We start from the raw sequence: 26,309 nt of genomic DNA, 5'->3' as shown, positions 1-26,309 counted from the left end.
GCCTCCTGACCGGCTGTGTGCCTTTTCAGACACTTACTCTGTGTGCTTTCCACACAGGGGACAAGCCTTCGTGACAAACCTGCCGGAAAGGAGAGCGTGTCCTCTAGCGGTCACGCGCGTGTGCATAAAAGCGAACATCCAACACCCCTGTGGACCGCTGTCCTTCGGGGTAACAATTTCACGCACGAAGTCGGGACACCCAGGAGCTTTCCCTCCAGGAAGGTGCTTACAGAAGACAAGCCAAGGGGCAGAAGCTGTAATTAGATTCTGGGGATCCCCCAGCGCTCCCAGCGCCCCGCACTTGGGGGAGGCCTTTCCAGGATCTGGATTACTCGGACACGGTGAAGACCGCGGCCAGCCCGGCCCCTCCTCCCGGAGGGTTCAGAGCGCAGGGCCTCCGCAGGGCCACACGCACCTGTCCTCCCGGGCTGAAGCTGTGCGGGTGCAACACCTTGAGTAAGACTTTCAGGTGACAGATACTCCGGGGGAGAAAAGAAAACAGCTATTGCTGAACCACGCCAGGGTCCAAATTCAGAGCAGACGCAGCCCGTCTCCCTGAGGTCTACCACGTCACGACGAGCAGCCCGCTTCAACCTTAAACACGCCACCTCTCAGGGTCCGACGAGAGGGCGCACACAGGAGTGCGTCCTAACCAGAAAAGGAGAATAAAGGGAGGAGACGGGAGGTGCTCAAGGCCCACACAGCGGACTCCACTAGGGCCTGGGCGCCCCGACTGTGCTGGAGAAGAAGACCACTGGCAACGAACTGAACACCGTCACAGGTCAAAAATCCTAACAGCCTGAAACACCTCCCTGCAAGACATCAAAACGTCAGCCGACCTTTCGACATCTCCTATAGCCTCCGTGTTCCTTTAAGCATCTAACCCTAAAGTTCCCGTAAAAAGTAGAATTTTTCTTTCTGCAAAGCAAACGGGCCCCGCGTGCATGCTTAGATGTGGCGCACGCCCGACAGGGAGCCACCCGTCTGGCTGTCCCGAGAGCGAGCCGGCCAGGGGGACGCTCCCCCGTGCCTCACCCGTGCAGCGGGTCTGTCCTCTGGCCGCGGGGAGGGCTCGCGGGTAACGCGCCCGGAACTGGGGGTGGCTCGCAGCCCAGCTCGGCCGGCAGCTGTCAGGCCGGTGGCCGCACACTTCGCACCGCTGCGACCCATCACCGGCGCCGTGTGCTCGGTCTCCCACTACGTCGACCACTTCCCCGAGCGAAGTGCGCACGCACGCAAACTTCGTCCGCGCTCGCAACTCTCAGAGCCACGAGACCCTCCCACGGGAGCGGAGGGGACGGCGGGCGGGAAGGCCAGGTCCGCCCCCACCGGGAAGGCCGGTCCCCTCCGCGCGCGGGGCCGCCTGCCAAGCCTCGGGGCTGCACGGGGCCGCACGGCGGGGCCCCCCGTTCCGCGCCCGCGATTCCGGGGCGCGCGCGCCTCCCGGGGGCCGAACAAGTGCAGCGGCCCCGGCCCGCCAGGCCGTCCCGGCGGGGTCGGAGGTCGCCTTCCCGCTCGGAGGGCCCCGCCGCAGCCTCCGCCCCGGCCACACCTCCGTTCCAGGAAGCGGCCGGGCAGGGAGCGCGGGGGCCGGGCCGCAAGGGCCGGGGGCTGGGGACGGGAGCCCGGGCCGGGCGGCCCCGCAACGGCCGCCGCCCCCTCCCGCGCCGACGGGACTCACAGGTGACGATGGGCTTGTTCTCCATGGTGTAGATCACCGGCGGCAGCGGCGCCTCAGGGGCGTCCATGGGCGTCCGCCGTCACCGGCCCGGCCCCCCGCGCCCCATGGGCAGCCCCGAGGCCGCGCCGGGCCAGCCCGAGCCTGAGCGGCGCCGCGACAGGGAGGCCCGCCCGGCCGCGCGAGGCAGCTCCCGAGCCGGCCGCCCGCCGCCGCCGCCCGCCGGCCGCTCCACTTCCGGTCCCGGCGCCGCCGCGCTACCGCTTCCGGGGCGCGCGGCTTAAAGGGGAGGCCTCCCGGCCGGGGGCGGGCGCTGTCCTCCGACAGCCGGGGGGCGGGGCGGGGGGCGGGCCCGGCGCGGCCCTGCAGGGCTCCCACGTGCTTCCGGGAGCCGCGGCTCCACGCGAGGCGACCGCGGTCCCCGGCGTGGGTCCCGCGCCGCGGTCTACTTGCGGGCGCCCCCCACAGCAGGGTCCCCTCGGCGTGGGGGACGCGGGGACGCGCGGCTCTTCCCTCGGGCCCACGGCCGAGGGGACGCCTCCACCGCCCCCCAGCGTCTGGCCACCCGGCTGCGCGGCCGCCGCCCCCCCGTGCGGATCCCCTGGGACTCGGGGCCCGGGGGCGGCGGCCACCGCGACTCACTGGCAGCACCTGGACGCGGGCGCGACCCCGGGGGTCACCGACAGCACGCGGACACGGATGACCCCGGGGATCACTGGACACTGGTGTGACCCTGAGGGGCACTGACAGCACGTGGGCACTGGGACGACCCTGGGGTCACTAAGGGGGGGGGGGGGCATGTGGGCACCGGTGAGGCACTTGCTCACCTCTGTGACCTGTTGCCCATCACCCAGCTCTTGCTGTTGTAACCGGACACCCAGTGCCTCAGGGGAGCCGGTCAAGGCACCAGCTTGACTCCCACCGCTGTGCTGAATGGCGGTTACCCCTTGCGAAACTCCCGAAACTCCCGGTCCTGTGTTTTTGTGTGACGCTGGTTTTAGCAAGTAGCGTCGCCGCCATATAAAGCACAGCAAGATTACACACCTTCTGGCTGTAGCCAGAGATCCTACAGCCCTGCGGTTCCTGCTCCAGGCTTTCCTGGGAGGCAGCGGCGCACAGACCCTCCCAGGTGGTTGGAAGGAACTGCCTCTCTGAATTTCCACAGCAGGTTGCCTCCACGCCTGCCCCCACCGTACTGCAAAATGCTAGAATGAGGGGCTGTGCCTTTTACTTGTGTCCTGAGCCCTCCCTCGTGCCCAGCCACGCAGGGCCTTCACCGAGTGGGCATGTTTGGGGAGTGCCACAGAATTAAACCCTACTAGAACGCGTGTAAGTTTCTTGTGCAAGGAAGGTGGTTGGACTTTTGCAAATGAGGGAAAGTCAATGCACGGGCGAAGTAGTCTGGGTGTGATCAAAGCTGCCAAGTGTGTGTGTAGAGCGTAGCACGTGCGTTGTGGCTGGGCGAGGAGGCCAAGAGCAGAGTTTCGGACAGCTGGAGCCCGTGAGGCAGAGCACAGGGGAAGAAGGAACTAAGGAGGGCCGCAGAGCCAGAATCCTTGTGGCCTTGGCTGGGCTCAGCGTGGGTGGGATAAAGCTCCCTGGGGCTTACCAGAACATGGCCGTGACAGAGTCGAGCATGGCACAAAGGCTAGACGTGAAGCTGGGCTACAGGAAAGACCTCATTGGTACCTCATTCACTCCCAGGGCATTCAGCTGAGACACTAGATGGAGGACCATGTGCCCAGGGGTCAGCCAACTTTATCGGTGAAGGCCCAGATGAGTATTTTAGGCTTTGCAGGTCACATACGGTTTCTGTCTTACATTTTCCTTTGGGACGTTAAAAAAAAAAAAAAAAAAAAAAAAGCAAAAACAGTTATTTAAAAATATAAAAACCATTCTTAGCTCAACAGCCATACAAAAACAGGGCATGGCCCAGAGGTGGTCTGTGAGCCTTAGGTTGCCAACTCCTGCCCTGAAATAAGGCCCACGCCAGACCTATCTTAACGCAGTATAGTGTAATGCAGTATAATGCAAAGCCTGTCAAGGCTGCGAGACCGACGGCATTTGGATGTTAAATCTTGCCGAGTTCTGGGGCTTGGGGACACCTTGAACATTCCTCAGATCCACCCTAACAAAAAGCATAAAACTATGCCTCTCCAAAGTCAAGGTGATAAACACAGTAGCTGAACTGCCAGCAAGAACAAAAGTCACGATGCTTCGGTGGAAGATGATCCGGAGCCCCTACAGCTTATGATTTACCAATGCCCAATAGATACTAAAAACCTACGAGGCATAAGAAAACTAGAAAGCGTAAACCATAGTCAAGACAAAAGGCAGTCATTAGAAACCTGCCCCTAAATGCCCAAATAGCGTATTCACAGGTTAAGGCTATAAAGCAGCTGTAATACACGTGTTCAAAGAATGAAAAGAAAATACGCTCTTAATGAGGAAAGACAGAGACAGAATAAGTATAAAAACAACCAAATGAAAAGTCCAGAACTGCGAAGCACAATAACTGAGGATCTCACTGCCTTAACAGCAGGTTGGAAAGAGCAGAGAGACTCAGTGACCTTGAAAGACAAATCAAAACAAATTATTCAATCTGAAAAAGAGAAAAAAGACTAAAATGAAATGGGCAGAGCGTCAGAGATCCATGGACAGGATAAAGTGACCTAACACACGAGTAGTAGGAATCCCAGAAGGAGAAAACCGTCAGAATGCGACAGAAAATTCATTTGAAAAACTGATGGCCAAAACCCCACAAATTTGCTGAAAAACCTCAACTTACTGGTCCAGAAAGTCAGTAGAGCCTCCGTAGAACACATGCAAAGAAGCTTATGTACAAGGATATCAGGGTCAAAGTGCTAACAACCGAAAAAGAGTGTCGTAAAAGCAGGCAGCAAAGGACACACGGCCCTCTGGGGAACAATGATGGAAATTTCCAGTCATTTCTCGTCAGACACGGCGTCAACCAGAAACTAATGGCATAAACCTTTAAAATGCCAAATTAAAGAAAAAGCTTAACCCAAAACTCTACGTCCAGCAAAGTATTCTTTTATTTATTTATTTATTTATTTATTTATTTACTTTGAGAGAGAGAGAGAGAGAGAGCAGGGAATGGGCCAAGAGAGAGGGAGACAGAGGATCTGAAGCAGGCTTTGCACCAACATCAGAGAGCCCGATACAGGGCTCGAACCCACGTGAGATCGTGACCTGAGCCAAAGTCAGACACTTAACTGACCGAGCCACGCAGACGCCCCAAAAGTATTCTTAAAACATGAGAGCAGATAAAGTTATTTTCAGATTGAGTTGCAAGAATCTGTGGCCAGCAGGCAGGTGCCACAGGAAACGGTCAGGGCTATTCTGCAGAGGGAAAGGAAGAAGATCGAATCTTGGATGTGTAGGAAGGATAGCTCTGGGAGTGGTTAACAAATGGGTAAACATAAGTTGTTGCACTTTTTTCTTCTTTCCATAGTTCCCTTAAAGGGAACTAGTTAGGGGCGCCTGGGTGGCTCAGTCAGTTAAGCGTCCAACTCTTGATTTTGGCTTAGGTCGTGATCTCATGGTTCATGGGACTGAGCCCCACATCGGGCTCCGTGCTGACAGCTCAGAGCCTGGAGGCTGCTTCCAATTCTGTGTCTCCCTCTCTCTCTGCCCCTCCTCTGCTCGTGCTCTATCTCTCACTCTCAAAAATAAATAAGCATTAAAAAAAATTTTTTTTAAATAGAACTACCAGGGGCACGTGGGTGGCTCAGTCAGTTAAGCATCTGGCCGGCTCTCGATTTCAACTCACATCATGATCTCACGGTTTGTGAGTTCGAGCCCCACGTTGGGCCCTGTACTGACAGTGTCAGTGCCTGCTTGGAATTTTGTCTCTCTTTCTGCCCCTCCCTCACTTGCACTCTGTCTCTCTCTCTCTCTCAAAACAAATAAATAAACTTAAAAAAAAATAGAACTACCATATGATCCAATAATTCCACTACTGGGTGTTTACCTAGAGAAAAGGCAAACACTAATTTGAAAAGATATGTGCACCCCTGTGTTTACTGCAGCAGTATTTATAATAGCCAAGGTATGGAAGTTTCCTTTCTGGAGGGAAGGAAGGGAAGGGCCAAGCCTCCTACTCCGTTGCAGCCAGCCTCCGGGTTCATGAGCAGCAAGGGGACTTCTGGGCTCTTTTCCCTGCGAACAGACCTATCAGAATTTTTTTCACATGGGAATTTGAAAAATGCTTGAATTCAGCACAAATACTGGTCTGGCGATTCCTTCTAATAATGGTGAACACGATGCTATTCCCATTAATCAATGTCTATTCTCTTTCCAGATCCTCTGCTCCTGATAGCATTTGGGTTTTTTAAAGGTTGCTGGAACTGGTGCCCAAATGGTCTTTTCCTGGTAGCCCGTTACCTTGTCTCCAGGCTCCAAAGAGCCTGTTAAATTATGTATCGGGGCACTGCATATTCTGTGCCTGCAGGGAGGCACCACGGCGCTTGCTCTGTCCCGCCGCTCAGAGACCCGGGCCAAAGGAATGGCCAGCCAGCAAATGTTCGTGGCAGGTTAATTTGAAGTAGCCCCAAACCGGAAACAACCCAGATGTCCTCTGCTAGGTGGCTGGTTAAATGGGCCTTCCGCACCTGGAACACTACACAGCGGTAAAGAGCCCTGCTGACAGGTGCAGGGACCTGGGTGGGCCCTGAGAGAACGGCGCCGAATGAAGACATCCAACCCCAAAGGTCGCATGCTCTGCGGTCCCATTCCTGAACACTCGTGAAATGACAAAATTACAGAGATGGAGAACAGATGAGTGTTTGCCGAGAGTTAAGGCGAGGGTGTGGGTAAGCAGGGAAGGGGGCGGAAGAACCCTGGTGGGGACGGACGGTGCAGCATCTGGGCTGTGTCAACGTCACCGTCCCGTCATGGTGGGCGCCGGAGGCAATGCAAGGTGTCGCCCCTGGGGAGAAAAGAGGTAAAGGGCATACTTAGAGTTGCACGTGACTCTACATTATCCCAAAAGAAAAGTTTAATTAAAAACCCAGCTGACATTGGGGCGCCTGGGTGGCTGGGTCTGTTGAGCGTCCAACTTCGGCTCAGGTCATGATCTTGTGGTTCGTGAGTTTGAGCCCCACGTGGGGCTCGCTGCTGTCAGCTTGTCAGCTGGTCTGACCCCCTCTCTCTGCCCCTCCCCTGCTTGCGCTCGCCCCAGAATAAATAAATATTTAAAAACCCAACTGGCATTAAAGTAGTTAACAGGCGAGTCCCCAAAGGATCCACGAGGTGAGCTGCGTGATGCTCTGAACATTTTGGCCCGTGCCCGCTCCTCTGTGATCGTGCTTGGTGGGCTCACCACGTGTTGAAAAGCGTCTCCGTTGGGGCGCCTGGGTGGCGCAGTCGGTTAAGCGTCCGACTTCAGCCAGGTCACGATCTCGCGGTCCGTGAGTTCGAGCCCCGCGTCGGGCTCTGGGCTGATGGCTCGGAGCCTGGAGCCTGTTTCCGATTCTGTGTCTCCCTCTCTCTCTGCCCCTCCCCCGTTCATGCTCTGTCTCTCTCTGTCCCAAAAATAAAAAATAAAAAACGTTGAAAAAAAAAAAAAAAAGCGTCTCCGCGCGCAGCACTGCGCTGGGCCAGGCAGCCTGGCCCAGGCAGCCTGGCCCCTCCAGGTCAGACGTTTCCCTACACGCGTTTTGATGCGTCCCGGCATCCGAGCCATCTGTCAATTATATCCTCGGGCCGGCAGATAGTCCACAGAAGGCAAGTGGAAGCAGGAACGATTTTGCGGAGAAATAACCTTCGTCGTGAGGAACCAAGGAAATGCCATACAAACGTTTTCTTCCTCCTAAACTAACAAAAACTTGCCGGGGGTGGGGAGAGCCGAGGAAGGTGATGGTGGCCATCGCGTTGACTCCAGGGTGCTGGCGGGGGCGTCGGTGGCTTCCCTGAGCCCACCTTTGCAAAAGGCAGTGATTACGTTCCGTCCTTTGACCCGGCAATGGCCCTGCCTGTCGTTAAGGACGCAGTCTCTCCCCAGCCTGGGTGACTGGAAACACACCTGCTGCAGCACTCTTCACGGCATCGGCCAAGTGTGGGAGCAAGCCTGCTGCTCTCATCCCCTCAACACAGGAGGGGCGGGGAGGAGGGGTGCACGGCGCGTTAGAGAGCAGAGCTGGGGCACAACCCGGGCCCCCACCCCTCCTAGAAACCACTGTTGTCCTTGTGCGTTGTTTTCAGAGAGAACCCGCTCTTCACATCTGCTTGTGCAGAGACAGTACCCTCTTCCCAGGTTTTATTCTGCGTGATGTGACTCAAATAATCAGGGATCACGAAATCAGACCTGGGCCTGTGGATGACATTTCCCGACATTCTGCTCTGTGCTCCTGTGTTTAGCTCTGCTGCCTTCTTTCTTGGCTTTCAGACAGCCTGGATCCTCACTTTATCTTTTCAAGCTGAGGTTCTCCCCCTGAGAGGCCTGCCCCTCACCTGTGTCCTGATCAACGGAGGTGGGAGTCAGGGGCAGGAGCGACCGCCTTGCCGGAGACCCTCATTGACCTCCATCCAGCTTTTCCTGGCTGTTCTCATGCCCAGGGAGCTGCCCCTGCCCTGCTGGCACCACCTGGGCCGGCCCCTGGCACGTGTAATGTCAGGCGCCAGGGGCAGAAAAGGGTGGTGGGAGGCAAGGGCCGGGCCGCCCAGGACAGTCACCTCCAAAGGCCCAGAACTCATTGGAATAGGTGGGAGGGTGGTGTCAGCTGACCAAGATTTCTGTGTCTCTTCCCACCAAAGCAGCGGCATGTACGACCGTCCGGTCACAGGAGCCTGAGTGGTGCATACAGGCTGTACGAGACAACCCAGCCCAGGCCACCTTCCCACACTTCACTCTGATGGGTGGCGGCTGGATGGCCGGGGCACTGGTAGGGTCCCACCTCTGAGACCTGCTGGCCTCCACTTTCCTGCCCCAGGCCCAGGACCTTCTCCAGGAAGTTCACCCAGCAGGCCCTCCCCTGAGTGGGGGGGGGGGGGGGGGACAAATGTGCGCACACACCCGCCCCCGCTTTCTCAGAGTGCATTGTGCGCAGCTCCTGAGAGGGCCCCACGGGGTCGAGCCCGAACAGAAAACCGGCTCTGTGGGCAGTCGGTCGCTCGTTGACCGGCCCTCCCTCACCGTCCCCACTCCCCTCCTCTTTTCTGGAGCCACCGGCACATCGACCACCTGCGCCTGAGTCCCAGCTCACGGTCCCCCCAACACGCAGCCAGTCTGCCGCACACGCGTGCAACGGCACGTGCGTCCCGCCAGCAGCCTGCGAGGGGGCACCCATGGTTGCCCAAGGGTCTAAACCACATGCGTCCACAGCCGGCTACTGAAAATCAATTCATTTATTGTTTAATGCTCTGCCCCAGAACTCACTGGGCTCAGAGAATCACGCCTAATAAACGCTTCATTTTGAACATTGAGCACTTAACTGTTACAGAAAATCCAGCTTCTCCCTGCACGTTCTGGAATTTTTTAATTTTTTTTTTTTTTTTTTTTTTTTTTTTTTTTGAGAAAGACAAACAGAGCGCGAATGCGGGAGGGGCAGAGAGAGAGGGAGACACAGAATCCGAAGCAGGCTCCAGGCTCTGAGCCGTCAGCGTGGAGTCCTGTGTGGGGCTTGAACTCAAGAGCTGTGAGATCATGACCTGAGTCGAAGTCAGACGCTCAACCGTCTGAGCCACCCAGGCGCCCCTCCCTGCACCTTTTAAATGAAAATGCAAGTCCACAGCCCAGAAGGGCCCGTGGCTACCCGGCCAGGCTGCCACACCCCCCAGCCCAGTTCTGGTAGGCACTGAAGGCCTCCCTCCAAGGGGTCAGCCAGCTGTCCCCGGCAGACTGGGCCCGGGGCTCCAGATGAAAGGCAACAGACGACTTTAAAGAGGCTGGCGTGGTGTGGGTGCTGGTGGGTGGCTTGCCAGGGCCCCTCTGTCCTGCCTCGGCTGCGGCCAGCACAGCAGCACCAGCTGGGCTCTCCTGTGCCTCACGCTCTTGGGCCCCCAGGGCTCCTTCCCCCAGACCCAGCAGCCCCCACTGGCCCCGGGGCCCTCCCTACACCCTCTGGTTCCTTCCTTTGCAGAGACTTGCACAGACACGCACAAGTGGGGAAGAGGGCGAGGGGGAAGGAGGCCAGACGTCCTCCGGGCATTCCAGCCCAGTCACTCACACCATCCAGACTTCCGCATGGAGGAAGAGGTTGTGTCTTTACTTCAGGTAGGTTCTCCTGTGAAGAGACACAAAGACCAAGGCTGAGCCGCTACCAGCAGGAGACTGTGTTCTACGCTCCCGGTCCCAGGCAGAACCAGGACACAGAGGAGCTGTATTCGAGGCCCGACAATGAGCCGTAACATACACGTCGGGGAGATGCCACCGGGCCAGCAGCAGGGCCGGCCACCTTCTCCCGGGCGCCGGGACAGGAAACTGTGTTGTCCGTCCACCAAGCCACCGAGAGACCCTCGATCACTTTCCAAACTGCAGGAATACCACAGCCACTTTTTCCGATCGTAACGCAACAACACCAGAGATTGATACACGAACAGCCATTCTGCTTGGGAAATCTACAGATCTGCTCCTCGGGGGCTCTCGGGTCAAGGGGCGGATGTCAGCCCGGAGGCACCGTTCCCAAGAACCAAGTCAAGGAGGGGCTGCCTGGAACACACACGGCCTCAGGTTCACACACATCAATATTTTAAAAAGGAAGAACGAAAATAAATGAGTTCAGCACTGACTTAGCAGGTCAGAAAACTAGATGGCAGGAAAGGAGAAGGAGGGTGACAAAGGAGCAGGAGGTGAGGAGCAGGGGCCCGGGAAGGACCTGCCTGGCACGGTGGGGGTGGGGGTGGGGGTGGGGGGCCAGGAGAGCGGGTGAGGACAGCGGGGGCGGCACAAATGCCCTGGAGTAACCACAGAAACGAGGGAAAATGGTTCTCAGTGACTAATGTGCACTGATTTAATCTAAGCAACTACAGTGTTTGTTTAAAATAAATCTTAAGCTGGGATGACATTTAATTTTCTAGGGAAAAAATGGACTCTGGAATATATAGAAAGACTAAACAGATAATTTCCAAATAAAAAATAGTGAAAGTTGTTAAAGCCTCCCCCCCTCCTTCTCAAAACATACTGCTCGCTCAGAGGGCTTCCCAGGGCAAGCCCACCGTCTCTGAACTACTGCACAGTGTAGAAAAAGAGGGAAAACTTATGTCTCTTTTACATTAAAGAACTATAACATGAATGCCAAATTGGATAAACACTGCACAAAGGAAGAGAAATCGAGAAACAAGTGTAGCTTACAAATATCAATGCAGAAGTCTTAAATAAAACATTAGCAAGTAGAATCCATTAACATGCTAAAGAGTAGTCGACCAGCAAATGCAATCCGTTGCAAAAGTGAAAAGGTGAGTTAGTATTGGAAAATCTGCTCATATAATGCATCCTAGGGATAGATCTAAGAAGAAAACCCTTATGATTATCTCTATTAATTCAGGAAAGGCATTTACCAAATTCAACATTCTTGATTAAAAAAAAAAATGCTCCAGGAAATAAGAATGCTGATTTCTTCCTTAATACAGCAACATATACAACACTACAGTCGTGTAAATACCAGCCCATCAGGCAGCTCTGTATTTAATGAAGAGGATCTGGAGTTATTCCCTTGAAGTCAGAGACAAGACAGGGATCCCCCTACCACTATTGCTATTTAACACTGCACGAGATACTGGCAGAGAGGGGAATTAGACAAGAGAAAGAAATTCGAGGCATAAAAACTATTATTATTTTGGCAATTAGATGACCGATAAAGCACCCGTTTTTTACAAATATTTTTAATGTTTATTTATTCTTAGAGAGAGAGAGAGAGAGCACAAGCAGGAGAGAGGCAGAGAGCGAGAGAGAGAGAGAGAGCACAAGCAGGGGAGGGGCAGAGGGAGAGGGAGACACAGAATTCGAAGCAGGCTCCAGGCTCTGAGCTGTCAGCCCGGAGCCTGACGTGGGGCTTGAACTCACGAACCTCGAGATCATGACCTGAGCCAAAGTCAGACGCTTAACTGACTGAGCCTCCCAGGTGCCCCAAGCACACATTTTAAATAAGCACAAGTAATAAGATAGTTTAGTGGGTTACTTATAATATTGAAACTAATCTGCATTAATGAATTAGTGCCCTTCGTATACGTCTACAACGATTGATAGATAATGCATGCGTGCATACGTGTATGTGTAAAACACATGGGGAGAACCTTCAAAGACCCCCCAAAGTGGCCTGGGTGAAAACACAAAGTGTGCTCTGGGCTGGAGGCTTAACGTTGTGGATGGGCAGCTCTCCCCAAGCCGATCTCCAAATTTAAGGCACTCCTTACAATAACAAATATCAACAGCCCTATTTTTTCTGTAACTAGAAAGGCTAACTTCAAACACGGTATTAAGAACAAACAAGAAAAAGTAGCCAGGAAAATTTTGTGAAGGAAGAATAACAAGCACGCTCTACGAGGTGGCAAAGTCCTCTACGAAGGCTTAACAGCGCAAACGGAGAGGGCTGGACAGCGTCCCGCCAGCCGACGAGCAGGACCTCAGACAGTCGGAAACAGACCCAAACAGGAGCAGCTGGAGGGTGGGGGCAGGGGGCTCAGTCGGTTAAGCGTCCACTTGGTTCGATCCAGCTCAGGTCATGATCTCACAGTTCATGGAATCGAGCCCCACGCCGGGCTCTGTGCTGATGGTACGGAGCTTGCTTGGGATTCTTTCTCTCTTCCTCTCTCTGCCCCTTCTCCACTCGCACTTTCTCTCTCTCTCAAAATAAATAAACAAAGTAAAGTATTAAAAGAATAAAAAGAAACAGACCCAAATACACATGGGCATTTAGCGTGAGACAGAGTTGGGATTTCAAATCGAACATAGACACGGACTGAAATGAAAATCTTTGGGAAGTGGTAGGAGAGCCCAAGACCAAGAGGCATTGAATACAGAAGTATAAGTTGTATTCCTGTTATTTTCATAACTATTTTCAGGAGTAGGGCCAAAGTAGTGTAACACGACAAGACGTTTCTGCTCATCACAACTGTGGCCCAGGCTGATTCTGAGATTCCGTACAGCAGGGTGATCCTGGTTTAGCGCCGTGGTTTTAAAAATCCTATTGAGTAATGCTTACTTTGTGCTCAGGGGTTTACATATGCTTATCTCATTGAATCCCAGCCACCCAGAAGATAGATCTTATCCCCATTTTATTGTTGTGGATCTATTTATCAAATAGAATCGATACTAATCTTATAGGGCTCTGGGGAGGCTTATCAGATATTTGAAAAAAAGAGTCACCACAAAGACAGGCGTTAGGCGAATTATGTTGGGACAGCTAAGTGCCCAACTGGGAGAAGATCCATTAAATCCATGCCTCACACTCTACCCCGGGGGTACAGTCCGGGCAGATCAAACATCTGCATGTAGAACATGAAACCATGAAATCGTTACAAGAAAATAGCATGAATCCCTTTAACCCTGGAGTGGAGAAGGCCTTTCTAATAACGTGTCAAAATCCAGAGACCAAAGAATACAAGACTTATAAATGTGACTGTAAAAATAAAGACATGCCTGGAAAAAAAACATCATAAACAAAGTCAAAAGATAAACACCCTGAAAAGAAAGGTAATATAGATCACAAAGGATTAATCTTGCTAGTAGACAATATATAAAGAGTTCCTGAAAATCAAGAAGAAAAAACCCAACCAGATAAAAAGGTAAAGATGTGAGCCACCCCCCGACCTCGGGTGCCAATCACAACCAGCAGGGCCCAGCGGACCCACCGCTTCTGACCGCGGGCTGCAACCAGGGCTCCCACGACCCTCCTGGGCTTCCATCAGTTTGCTAGAGCAGCTCCCAGATCTCCAGGAAACACGGTCACCGGGTCATTATGTGATAAAGGAGGGGACAAAGTTGCAGATGAGCAGTCGGATGGAGGGGTGGGTACGGCGGGTCCCGGAGGGTCCTGAGCACAGGACCTTCTGCCCCGAAGACTTGGGGTGCGTCGCCCTCTCGGCGGGGACGTGTGCACCCGCCCGGCAGCTCTCTGGGCCCCACCTGCTGGGATTTGCGGGGCTTCCTCACGCAGGAGTGAGGCGGCTCATCACCTCCATACCTGGCCCCTCCCCCTCCCCGGAGAATTGGGGGTCGGGGCTGAAAGTTCCGAGCTTCCAGTCCCGGCTGGTCCCCAGAAAGACCCAGGAGCCATCCAGGAGCCCACTGAGTCACCTCATTAGCCCAAAAGATGCTCCCAGTGCCCTTGTCACCTAGAAAATTACGGGGCCTTCGGGAGCTCTGTGCCGGGGACGGGGGCAGGGACCAGCACTATAGTCCCTATTATCTGACACTCATCAAATCAGCAAAAGTCTAAAATTGACAACCTATTCAGTGATGCCGTGGTGGGAAGTAGGACCCCTGTATTGCCGGTGGCAGACAGAAGGTGGCCAGGCCCGCGTGTGGATTAGCGGCCTCCACCCACGTGCCACGCCCACGCTGTCCCCCCTCAGAGCAGGTGTGTTGGGGGGGTGTGGGGGGGAGGGGCACCGGCAGGAAGGCCCCAGGACACTGGACCTCTCTGTGGGTACTGGGCTATATGGTAGTGTATTAACTAATGCAAAAAATTAAACAGACGGTGTTTAACCCCCTCCTATCACTTGAGAACCCTCCTGGGAACGGGGTGAACTTTATGCGGAGAGAGACATCCTAACCAAATAAAACCGGACGAGTTCCAGGGCCTTTCCAATAAAGAGATGCCTTAAGGACTTTCTTTAAAATCAGTCAGGCCCTTTCCATCCAAGTCTAGGCCCCTGTGTCCCTGGGGGGGGAAGATGCATGGTAACCACGGCAACTGCTGCCAGCTTACTTTTCTCAGGCCCCCGTCCCTTGCCTTCGAGGGTCCTGGGCCCACGGAAGCCCCCTGACTCCCGAACACCTCGGGAGCCTGTTTGCTCAGGCCCCAGCTCTACCTGTGGGGGTTCAGCGGCTTTGGGCTTCCCGGTGCGCTGTTCCACTTTTAGCACATGTTGCCGAAGCCCAGGCTCTCAAAGCCCCTTAGACTCTCGGTGTGGTTTGGAGGGCTGGGGAACATTTCTGGGAACACAGGTGCTGGAAGTAGCATGTTCCAGAGACACCCAGCAGACATCCCGACGCCACCCACTCCAGGGCCTCCACGTGGACGCAGGACAGCCAAGCAGGCACGTTCCCAGCCACACTTCAGCCTGGACTGTTTGCAGGGCAACGTGCTGGCCAGTGATATGCAGATGGCCGTCTCTTGGGCCAGACAATGGCCATGACCTTGTCCGCCTGCCGAGCCAGGTCAGTGTGGACCCTTGTCATGGGAGAACACCACCTCCTTCTTGTTTAGGCCACCGTTAGCAGGGTCTCCTGCTGGTGGCATCCAACGCCACTGAATGCCACCGGTGGCCGACCCCTGCGTGTGGGCGTGGCTGAGGAAGGAGGGAGGAGCCGCCCACGGAGGCAGGGCTGAGGTGGGCAGTGTGATGACAAAGTGCCACCCGCTGGGCTTGGGAGGACAGGGAGTTCTGTCACCGCGAAGTCTCGCGAGAGAAGGCTGGACTCAGACTACAGGGGCCCCTGTGGAAGCAGAGGAGCTCAGAGAGACAGCTCCTCCCTGACCGAGCCCTCGGCCTGGGAGCCGTCCTCAAAATCCACTCAGCCTCCCATAAGCTGGTGTCTGTCAGGGTTGCAAGAGCCAAATCCTGCTGTCTGAGTGGAGGCCGGTACAAGCTGAGAGCCAGCCGGAGGGCAGGAAGCGGGGAACACAGCTGTGCTGGGTACTGATGCTCTTTGGTGCATTCGAGCAGAAAATGGGCCAGACAGCAACCTCGGCTTTCATAGCCACAGGATTAGTCCTCACGCCATGGCTGAAGTGCAGAGCCCGAACCACGCCCGGCAGAAGCGCCTGGACACAATTAGAACCTGTGACAGAGCTGAGGGGAGGGAGCTGGGGAGAGAAGACAGAGGGAGACTAAGGAGATGCTGATTCCAGGGGTCCCTCGGTCTTTCCAGAGGGACCTTGGGGATGGATCCTTCCACTGCCGCCAAGGACCTGGCGGGAGCCACGGTCGTGCATTTTTAAGTGGCCATTAGTCGGGGCCACCCTCTAAATGGGTTGTGTGGCCTTGGAGGCTCCAGCTGGGTGGCAGGAGGGCCCCGGGGTGGCTGCCGGAAGTGGTTACACCTCCATTCGGGATGGCCTCTGGGCACCATCCCCGTGTGCCTGCCAAGAACAGGCCACTCTGCTTATCCTCACTCGGACACATCGTGTCCCCAAACGACTCCTCAGGCCAGGCTGGGAAAGCTACCTGGCATCAGTGTCTCCACGAGCCGCGCTCTGGGCCGGGCGCGTGCTCGGGCCCTTAAGGGGAATTTGATCTCGGTCCCTGAATTAACTGATCTCACTCCCCATGCGCTTGTGAATCTTGATTCTGCATTTTCAAAGTAAACGACACGACCTATTGCTTACTCTTGGGGTCCTCAAGTTCCCTTTATTTGAACAGAATTTTAATTACAAGAATTAAATGAAAGTGGTTTCAGCCAGTTAATGGTTTCAGGCGGGACACCGGCAGGTGTGTCCTCAGCAGCTTCCCCGGATGTGTCCCTGGGTGTTCAGTCACCTTCCGTCAGGCGGTGCCGAAAATCAGGAGGATCTGACTCTAAGTCCGAGACTCCCTCGGTTTGCCCACGCCTGAGGGGTTTCAGGACACAGGACCCTCAGGGCTAAAAGGAAGACAGCGTCCCGAAAACTGGAGGGTTGTTCGCCTTAATCAAAAGGGAAGCAGAGCTGCATGGACAGGTCTCCTGTGCTAAGGACGAGGCCATGATAGGAACTAAAGGGGACCTTGAGACTCAGAACGGGGTGAATGTTACTAGACAAGCCTGGGAATCTTGAACCCCAAATCCCCCTGACCTGTGGGCCAGGCAGGATCCCTCTCCCCCAAATGTGAAACCACCCCCCCTTACCCGGAGAGCCACAGAGACCCCACCTGGTCAGATGTCTCACAAGATCCCCATCCACCCCACCCCCCCACCACTGCTCTCCCTGCTTACAGAGCACAAACTAAGGCCAGGCCTCTGCCTAGGTCAGGAGGAGAGTCAGGGCCCAGGGCCCTAGGATTCTGGAGTAATGCCATGCCTTCTGCAGCAGACGGCTAAACGCTGAGAGCAGTCCCTGGCATGCTCCCGGCTCCTAGTGGCTACTGAGGGCCGCACTGCGGAACAGCGTGTGAGAGGGGCACTATCCCCCCCAAGCTACGTACCGGCAAACCCGCTGGGTCACAAGGTCGGGCAGGCGCCACAGTGGTCTGTCATGTGAGGGCCGCGGGACATCTGGGACCGAGCCCGAGCCGGCCAGGCACACGGTGCGTGGTCCAGACCCTCCCACGATCCGGGTCGCCCTGACACCGGCCTCCCAGCGCACGCCTGGCTCCTCTCACACGCCTGTGGTGCTCCCCACAACCGCTGATGGAGCATCACAGGCCCGATTCACGAGAGGCTCCACGTGATTCGACGGTGCAGACCGCACAGGCACCTCGCCTGTACCCTGGCCCGCCAGGCGTGTCCCAGGGGCCCGTGGTGAGAGGAACCCTCCGGCGTGCAGGGTTGGACGGACACTGTATGGGGGAGGAGTGGTGTGAAGGGTTTGGCTGGCTGGTCACGTGTCTGGAAGCAGCAAAGTAGGAAGAGCAGAGTCAAGAAGGTTTCGGGGCCAGGTGTCGGCTGTCGGCAGGATGCCTTTGGGCAAGTGAATTGGTCTAAGCGGGTGGAGCAAAGTTTGTGGGTCTTATGTCCTGTCAATGCCACCAGGGAGAGAACATGCAGAGAACAAGCAGGGGGGATGGAGGACTCCTCTGGCAGATGCCAGCCTTCCTCACTCTCCGGCCAGGCCAGTGCTGGCCCGAGGGGCTCCCGGACTGAGCTGCCCCTATGCAGGGGGTGCAGGGGGCCTCGGGGGGGGGGGGGGGGGGGGCGGGCAGTGCAGTGCAGGGGTATAGGCGGCGGGGGGGTGGGGGGGCGGACGGCATGGTGTAGGGGTGCAGGGGGCCACTTGTGGGCGGGCAGCACCGTGCAGGGGTATAGGAGGCCAGGGGGGTGGGTAGGGGGAGCAGGCGGTGCAGTGCAGGGGTGCAGGGGGCCGCTTGTGGGCGGGCAGCGCAGTGCAGGGGTATAAGAGGCGGGGGGGGCGGTAGGGGGGGTGGACAGAGCGGTGCAGGGGTGCAGGGGGCCACGGGTGGGCAGGCAGCACAGTGCAGGGGTATAGGAGGCCAGGGGGGTGGGTAGGGGGAGCGGACAGCACAGCGCAGGGGTGCAGGAGGCCGCGGGTGGGCCAGGGGCACGGTGCAGGGGTGCAGGGGGCCGTGGCAGGGGGCGGGCAGTGCAGTGCAGGGGTATAAGAGGCTGGGGAGGGGTTCGGATGGCACGGTGCAGGGGGCCGCGGGGGGGGCCGGCAGCATGAGCTCCCTCTCTCAAAGGGCGATGTGGCTGAGTGGTCCCCCTGCCAGCCAAGACAGTGATGCTGAGCCTTTGAGAGGGTCTTTTTCTCAAGGGGTTCAACAAGCCACTTGGGGTCTGACTGGAGACAGGAGACCCGGTCCACACCAGAGGGTGTGGGCACTTCCGGCCACAGGCTTGTCTCCCCGCCCACAGTGCCTGTGCCCACGTCGCTGTTCAAGCCTCCACTAGTGCTGCATTTACCGACCCAGGACCTCGCCAATCATAGCCTCCGTGCAAGGGACTCGTTTTCTAGCAAAAGAATTGTGACTGTAGAAATCACTGGTCTGTCATGTCACATCACCCCAGAGTGTCAGCCTCTTGAGACGCCAGGCCCAGCCAAGGCTCTGCCAAGGCACCAACCCTGTGGGCTTGGGGTGTTAAATCCCAGGACGTTTAGCCAATAGCTGAGCCTCCGGTCACATCCCTGGTCATCAGAATACACAACCTGGGAACCAAGAGATAGGCATGGGACCGGCGCCTTGATATTTGTCCCGGAAATACTGGCAAAAGGGTGTGTCCCATCCCTGCAACCTCACATTCTGTCGGATTGGAGGTGCTGGCTTGGAAGGAATGTGGGGGTGCCCCCATTGGAGTTGTGCTACATTACCCTGAAATAAAGCAAGGGTTACTCATGGTCACTGCGAATTCTTTGTGCCAATAGCCTGGTAATCAAAGAATGGGGTCACTTGACCAGACAGGGTCGTTGTCCCGCCTGTGTGGGTACACAATGTGGCCGGGGAGGAGTATTTTTAGAACTCAGGGGATTTTCTGGGGCATCCTTTGCTTAGACATTCGGTGATAACAGTATGTTTATAATGTTTCAAATATTCAAAGAAAGGACCTAAAGCAGGAGAAAGAACATGACACTGTAGTGAAAAAAATCAGTATGTTAAAAAAAAAACAAAAAAACCCTATGATAAAAATGCAAAAATTAAGATTCAGACTCAGGGGTCTGTTTAAAGGCAAGGTTAAATGCAGCCACTAAGAGAATTTGTAAACTCGAAGACAGACAGGAAGCTACACAGAATTAGCCAGAATGCAGGGCAGAGAGACAATGAGCTGGGACACAGGAAGGATGGTCAGAGCCCAGGGGACAGAAGAACAGGAGGAAAATCAGAGGGAATGGGGCAGAGGCAGTGTGTGAAGAGATGACGACTGGAGAATGTCTAGAACTGAAGAAAGTCCATTCTAAGTTTCAGGAGGCAAATCAAAGTTCAAGCCAGATGAAAAGGAACACGTATTTAGACTCCTTGTTTTGGGCAGACCGCCAAGGAGTGACTTTCAAAATAGAAAGGACAGATCACCACCTGGGGGACGGACTGTTCGCGGACTTCCCAGCAAGAAGTGGAAAGTGTCAACAGTCTGGCCAGAAAGGAATGGCAGATGATAATTAATTATTCCCACAGCCAAACTCCCATTTCAAAACCAGAGTAAGAGAAATAATTTTCAGGAAAACTAAAAGTGAGAGAATCTACCCCCCAAGGGATCCGACCAAAGGAATTCCAGGAAGGCTTGTCTCAGGAAAGAGAACGATCCCAGGGGAGGTTCTGAGACATGAGACGGCTGCTGAGCACAGAAACTGCAAACGTGGGTAAATCTAAGCAAACTGCATGTGAACATAAAAATAACAGTATCTGTAGGTGTAAAAATCAGGAGGAACCACAGATGCCCGGAAGTGGGGGCAGGTCCCATGGAGGGGGGTCCAGCCCACTCTGCACTGGCTGAGGTCAGAAGAAGGCTGAGTCACGGTTAACCTCAGGACTGGTCACATTAAGAAGGCACATTAGTGGGGGCGCCTGGGTGGCTCAGTCGGTTGAGCGTCCGACTTCAACTCAGGTCATGATCTCATGTCTCGTGGGTTCGAGCCCCGCGTCGGGCTCTGTGCTGACAGCTGGGAGCCTGGAGCCTACTTCAGATTGTGTCTCCCTCTCTCTGTGCCCCTCCCCAGCTCGTGCTCTGTTTCTCTCTGTCTCTCATGTTTCTCTCTGTCTCTCAAAAAAATGGATAAAAACGTTTAAAAAAAAAAAAAGTGCCTCCAACTTACATAAAGGCAAACGTTCCTTACACTTGCTGTGGTGGTCATTTCGCGATATATACAAATATCAAATCATTATGTCGAACACCTGAAACTAACATGTCAGTTATACCTCGATAAAAAAATAAAACTTAAAAATTAAAAAAAGAGAATGCTTTTGCCACACTCCCCACCCTGCATTCTGCCGCAATCTTCCTAAGCCTCTTCCGGCAGCTTCCGTGCAGGATGCCTTCCCTCGGCCTTCCCAGGCCCCTCGAGCTGGAGAGCCCGGGGCCTCGTGCCCCCCTGCCCCTCGGTCTGGGCCGTGAGAACTTGCAAAAGCCTCCCGGGCATCGCGGCCCCGTCCAAACCCTGCACTGAGACGCCACCAGACGGGAGCGCAAAGCCGCGTGTCTGGGATGACCCAGCCCCTCTTACAACGCTCAGTGCTGCACGGACCAGTCAACGTTGACTGCGAGGGGACCCCTGGAGCCCCTCTTGGGACAGTCCCTAATGAAAACTGGGCGATGAGGAAAACAACTTTGTCCTTCGGAGTTGCTGCCTGGACATCTCACGGGTCGATAACCTCCTCGCACCCGGATGCCCGCCCTAAGTTCCTGCTCTGTTTTTCCCGGGCGTGGTTTAAAGTGACCACTCGGACTTGAGCCCGTGAAAAGTTAGCCATCTCCGGCCCCTGTCCCCTGCTGTCTGTCTCCTGCCCGCTCACGACCTGGGACTGGGGACGGCCCTTCCCTGGCTCATCGAGCACCTGCCACTGGGACCTGTAGGTGATAAACACGTGACTCGACTCCCTTCGTGGGGCTGTCCTGACACGGCTGGTCAAAATGGCCCGGGGGTCTCCCACCCCGCCCCAGGTCGGGGCCGGGGCCCCTCAGTCAGCAGATCATAATTCGGTCCGCCAGCACCAGCTTCATAACACGCCTGGTGACTTTAAATTGTCCTCTGCACGTTAAGGTGCCCATCTTCCACTGCCCGGAACTGTCCCCTCACGGACCCGGGGGCTCCGACACGGACACTCGCGGCATCAGGGCCCAATCTTGTGGATGCCCTTCTCCAGGTGCATGCACCACGGCCTCCTGTCCTAATGTTCCAGGAGTTTCTGTGTCCTCTGGGTAGGTGCCAGGTAGCAAATCCAGGCGGCCTGGTCCCGTGGAGCCCACGCCCCCGACACACGCACTGGCCCCCGTGCCTGAACCCCTGCACGCCCAGCCCTAGAGAGTCTCCCGCCTCTGTCCCAGGCGAGTTGGGCTCAGGTCGCCCTGGGGCTCCCGCCCCTGCAGCAGCCGCCCAGACCAAGCTCAGTCTGCACCTCAGCTGGTGTCCAGCTCTGTTTCTCTTTGACCGTGCCTGGGGCCGGTTGCTCCCGCCTCTTCCATCGGCCCCTGTCCCGAGGGGAGTCCCTTTGGTGGCTCATTCTTGCAGGGAGGGAGCGGGTGACCCAGGCCTGGCCGGGGCCAGCTCCCCCTGCTTCTCTGCGTCCTGGTGGGCGTGGGAGGGGCCGTGTGGCCTCAGACCCAGGACCCACTTGATGTTGGAGACCCGAGGTCCGTGTCCCACGCTTTGCGTCCCACGGCCCGAGCCCGGGACGCCCACCCCCTGCTGTGCTCTGAAGAAGGAGGCCTTGCCCCTTCAGGTGGGTGCAGGCGGGGCAGCGGCCGAATGTGTGCAGGGGGAACGCCCGGGCGGCCCGCCTGTGCTCCGTAAGGGAGAGAAGGCCTCTGGAATTTTCCCGGAAAGAGGCCAAGCGATGACCTACTTATGAGCGGTTGTGACAGAGGAAGAAACGCTCGTGCTGAGGGCCCTGGAAGGAGCGTCTCAAAGAGTCTAGGCAGGAACAGCCTTCAGGATGAGGGAGACCAGTCTCCCCCACTGGGGACCGAGAGTGGGGACCAACGAGGGGCCATCCTACACAGGCTGGCAGAGAGCGGCACGTGTGGGTTTTGGTCGCGCCACCGGCCCGTTCCGCAGCCACGTGGATCCCGGAGTCTCCCGACACTGATCCGCCGCGGGAAGGGACGCAGCTGTGCTCCCTGGCGGTCACGGCTGACTTAGCGGCGCTGTGTCCACTTCTGCACCGGGAGGCATCTCTCCCTGGCCCGGAGGACACCGGAGACGTGCAGGGCTGTCCTGGGGCAACAGGCCGGCTCGGGCCGAGGGGACGCTCCAGACGCGGGGCTGCTCCCAGTGACCCCCATCTCGCCGCGGCCACGGCGTCCTCTCCTCCACACCACACCTTGGGCTGGCAGAGGGGCTTCAGGTACCTGGTCTCCACCCGCATTTCCTGGTTGGGAGCAGCACCGAGCGGGAAGAAGGGCCGGCGATTCGTTCCTGCTCTGCTGTCGTCCGGCGTTGAACGTCCTGAGCCCGTGGGCACGGTTCCCGTGTCGTGTCCAGATGGCACGGTCACCGGAGGCAGCAAGGCGTATCCGACGGCCTCGGGCTGGCCCAATGGGTCAGGTCTCCGGAAGTCCGGTGGAGGTGGGAGCAACCACTTAGAGACACCGGTGGAATCCTTGACCGGAAAGACATGCGTTTGCACACAGGCTGCGGGGAAACTATGCCCAGGAGGCTCTCTGGTCCCGCATCACGGCTGAGAGTCCGGAAGAGGCCTCCGCAGACAGCCGGGGCGAGGTGCGCTCTGCGGCTCCCGGGGGGCCTGCCGAGTCTCTGGGCCCTGGAGAGGCAGGTGTCCCTCCGTGACAGGTGGCAGATGGAAGGAGAATCCCACCCTCCAGAAGCTTCCCTGAGGGGACCTTAGATCTTGCAGTGGTTTTGCGGACAGGCTAGAGCGCCTGTCCTCTCCCCGGCCCGAGTTGGTTTAGGATTCCTTAGCATTTGCTTGTCTCCAAGGACGCCCTCCAGGCCCCTGCACACACCTGCTGGCTCAGGGAGCCCCTCCCGTGCCCTCCTAGGGTCTCCCCTCGCACACGCAGCGCGTGGGGATGGGGGTCGGGGCCACGACCGCACTGGGTCTTGCTTTTCCTGAAGGGAGGAACCGTCTGTGGGCACAGACTCACACACCCCGTTCACCAGACACGTTCTTCTGGAAGACGGCCGGAGGGCCTCCCTGGACTCCACAGGTGTGATCTTAGGGGCTTGGGCTCCACTCCAAGCAGGTGGGGGGATCCCTTGAACCCCCTGCAAGATTCTCCCTGGGGAGGAGCTGAAAACGCCACGCCCCTCACCCGCACTCAGCACACACTCCAGGCTTTTATCCTGCTCACGTGTCACAGAACATGCTCCTTGGCGTAACGTGCCTACAGGCGTGATGTCCTGCCCACTAGCTGCCGGGGCTGGACCTGGATCTAGTGACCTCACCCGCAGCCTCGGAGATGTCACAGGACAACTCCGTTTCCTCACTGAGTTTTTAGCCTTCAGGGAGCACTTTCTTCAGGATGACTTTTCTTTCTTTTTTTTAAATTTTTTTAAATGTTTATTTTTGAGAGAGAGAGAGAGACAGAGCATGAGCAGGGGAGGAGCAGAGAGAGAGGGAGACACAGAATCCGAAACAGGCTCCAGGCTCCGAGCGGTCCGCACGGAGCCCGACGTGGGGCTCGAACTCACGGACCGCGAGATCGTGACCTGAACCAAAGTTGGACGCTCAACCGACCGAGCCGCCCGGGCACCCCTGGGGTTGTTCTTATATGAGCACCCGTGTTTCCCCTTACAGTCTGGGGTGTGTGTATACCTCTGCGTGTACATGTGTGCACACCTGCGTGTTCACGTACATGTGGTGGCACGTGCACGGAGGCACACACACACGTGCACCAGCTGACATATGTGTGCACGCATGTTTGTGTGCTGGCACGTGTGTACAGACGCGCGTGTGCTGGCACGTGTGTGCGCACGTGCTCGTGCACACTCACTCACACTTATTGCCTCAGGCGGCCAGCGGCCGACGCCCACACACAGAGGCTCCCCCGCAGAGCCAGAGCAGAGCTGGGACGCGGGGCCGCAGAGCAGGCGGGGCTCATGGTCGAGCAGGGCCCAGGTGTCCCAGGTGTCCATGAGACTGCAGGGGAGGAGCCCGTGGGCGCGTTCCACAGCCACCCGTCTTCGTCCGTGGACAGTCATGTCCAACAGGACCGAGCACACGGACAAAGCAGAACCGAGCGCGTAGGTGAGGAGGGTCTGGCCCGACCCTGCCGTTCCAGAAGACCAAGCGGAACGGGTTTTGTCCCCTGGGAAGATAGCATCGTCCCACCCCAGGTCCTGCGCCTGTGTTTGTGTACGTGTGCACGGGTGGGCGTGTGTACATGTGCGTGTGCACGGGCTGGAGCAGGGGTGCTCTGGGGACCAGTTTTTTAAAAACGAGTGTAGACGTGGGGCTTTGGGAAGAGCCCGAAATGTGAGCCTGGCCTCGGGTGGCCTGAGCGGAGCGTGGACGTGGATGTGGCCCCACCCCCACACAACAGAAAAGCACACCACCGGGGGGCCGTTCCGGAGAACAGGGGACACCATGATTCTTTCAGCTCAGTTTATTTCCACAAGACAGACACATGAGAACCTAGAATAGGTTCTAACAAGAGTCCGTTTCTTTATAAAGAAGAAAAATTGTCCCTTGGTTTTCTCCACAGAATGAATTTGTTCTTACAAAAAAATAATTTTTGATATATACATGCCTACATTGGAAAACCTTTTGTTCTTGATGGCTTTTGAGACCCCTTTTTAGGCAGAGGGTCGCTTAGCACTTTATGCACCTGCTGACTTTCTCCTTTGCCCTTGCCAGATGGTCACCCTCCCTTGCGGTTTCCCCTTCCAAAAGCATCTTCTATGAAATGGAGAAGCTTGAAAAGTGCAGCCAGCAGGACAGCCTCAAAGAGAGCGGCCCCTCGGGGGGTGGCGTGTGCGGGTGGCCGGCCCGCGGGCCGGCGGGTGCCGGGAGGTCCGCCGCTTCCCCCCGGGGGCGACCCGGGCTCGAAGCAAAGGAACCGAAGGAGGAGGTCGCTCTCACCTCTACTGTGGAGGTTTCGTCCTTCTCTGGGCCAGCAGCGATTTTAGTAAACACGCATGGCGCCTGCAGCATTTTATCTAGAAAGTACCATCGCTCAGGCAGGTTCGCACATGCCCGTGTACAAAGTGATCTTTACGGAGCGTGGCAAACACAGCCAGCTGTTTGGGACACACGCTTTTAAGATCTAAGGTAGCTCCCCCAAGCCCCACCCCACCCCCACAGGCTCCTAGAGGCCAAAAATACCGCTATCCTCGACTACATACAGCTTGTGAGTAGCAAAACTTGTAAAAAATGAAGTGTACAAAAGGAAACATTCATATAGTACATTTGCACCCTGTATATAATGTATCACTCTTCGAAACTGGCCGACAGTCAGGCGTGACAGGTCATCGGTGATGGAAGAAGAACCCTAGCGCCCGTCGCCTGCACGAGTCAATGGTTTGCGTGGTTTTTCCCGAGAGAGAGATTCCCGTTACAGCTACAGTGCTTATGGACGGTCTTTACGTTCAAGAAGCCAGTTGAATTTCCCGGCATCGAGGCAAGTCACGTCTGATTGTCACAGCGCACGATTCTGAGACAATAAATACAAGCAGAGCAGATGTGCGTCTTCACTGAATCAAGTCGCTCTGGCTCAATTCAACCAGCCTAATTCACTCAGTGCCTTTCAGTGCCTCGTTCACAGTGCGGTTTCTGTCCCCTTTTGCAACAGAAAGAAACTAAAAGGTTTATGAACAAAGAGACAAAAGGCTTAGTTAGAACTGTTGAGCAATTGTCTTTGAAAAGAATATTCGGCTGGTGGCGGGGCTGACTGGTGTCAACTTCTCCGGCCACCTCCTGGGTCCCCGAAAAGTGCTCTTGTCCTCTCATGTCCCCGAGCAGTTTGTGGGAACGTCACCGGTTTCACCAAACCGGACGGCGGCAAATGCCTGCGGTGACACTCGGTGCATGTGTATCCATCCCCCAGCCAAGCGGAACGGAGCGTCATGTCCTCCGCCCCAGACCCGACCCTGTGTGTGTGTGTGTGTGCGCGTGTCCGGGCCCCAAGAGGCGAGGACGTGGAGCCCGGGGGGTGACGTCCGCGTGCACCCTGGTGGCCCCGGGT

General features: G+C 56.4%; 1 protein-coding gene across 5 annotated transcripts in view; it reads right to left on the bottom strand.

Annotated features, from left to right (window-relative positions):
• Positions 1-1,915, bottom strand: part of TRAPPC10 (trafficking protein particle complex subunit 10) — an 87,340-nt gene extending 85,425 nt beyond the window's left edge. For 3 of the 5 annotated variants that reach the window (XM_058732165.1, XM_058732166.1, XM_058732170.1), the window contains exon 1: positions 1,682-1,915. In XM_058732165.1, coding sequence (XP_058588148.1) covers positions 1,682-1,748 — 67 coding nt within the window. In that variant the 5' untranslated portion in view covers positions 1,749-1,915. The remainder of the gene's footprint in view (positions 1-1,681) is intronic. The other 2 variants (XM_058732171.1, XM_058732169.1) reach the window with 2 other exon arrangements.
• Positions 1,916-26,309: the final 24,394 nt, after the last annotated feature.

This window comes from Neofelis nebulosa, chromosome 5 (assembly GCF_028018385.1).
Source record: "Neofelis nebulosa isolate mNeoNeb1 chromosome 5, mNeoNeb1.pri, whole genome shotgun sequence".
NCBI classification, from domain to species: Eukaryota; Metazoa; Chordata; class Mammalia; order Carnivora; family Felidae; genus Neofelis; species Neofelis nebulosa.
This window is presented reverse-complemented; position numbering and strand designations above follow the sequence as displayed.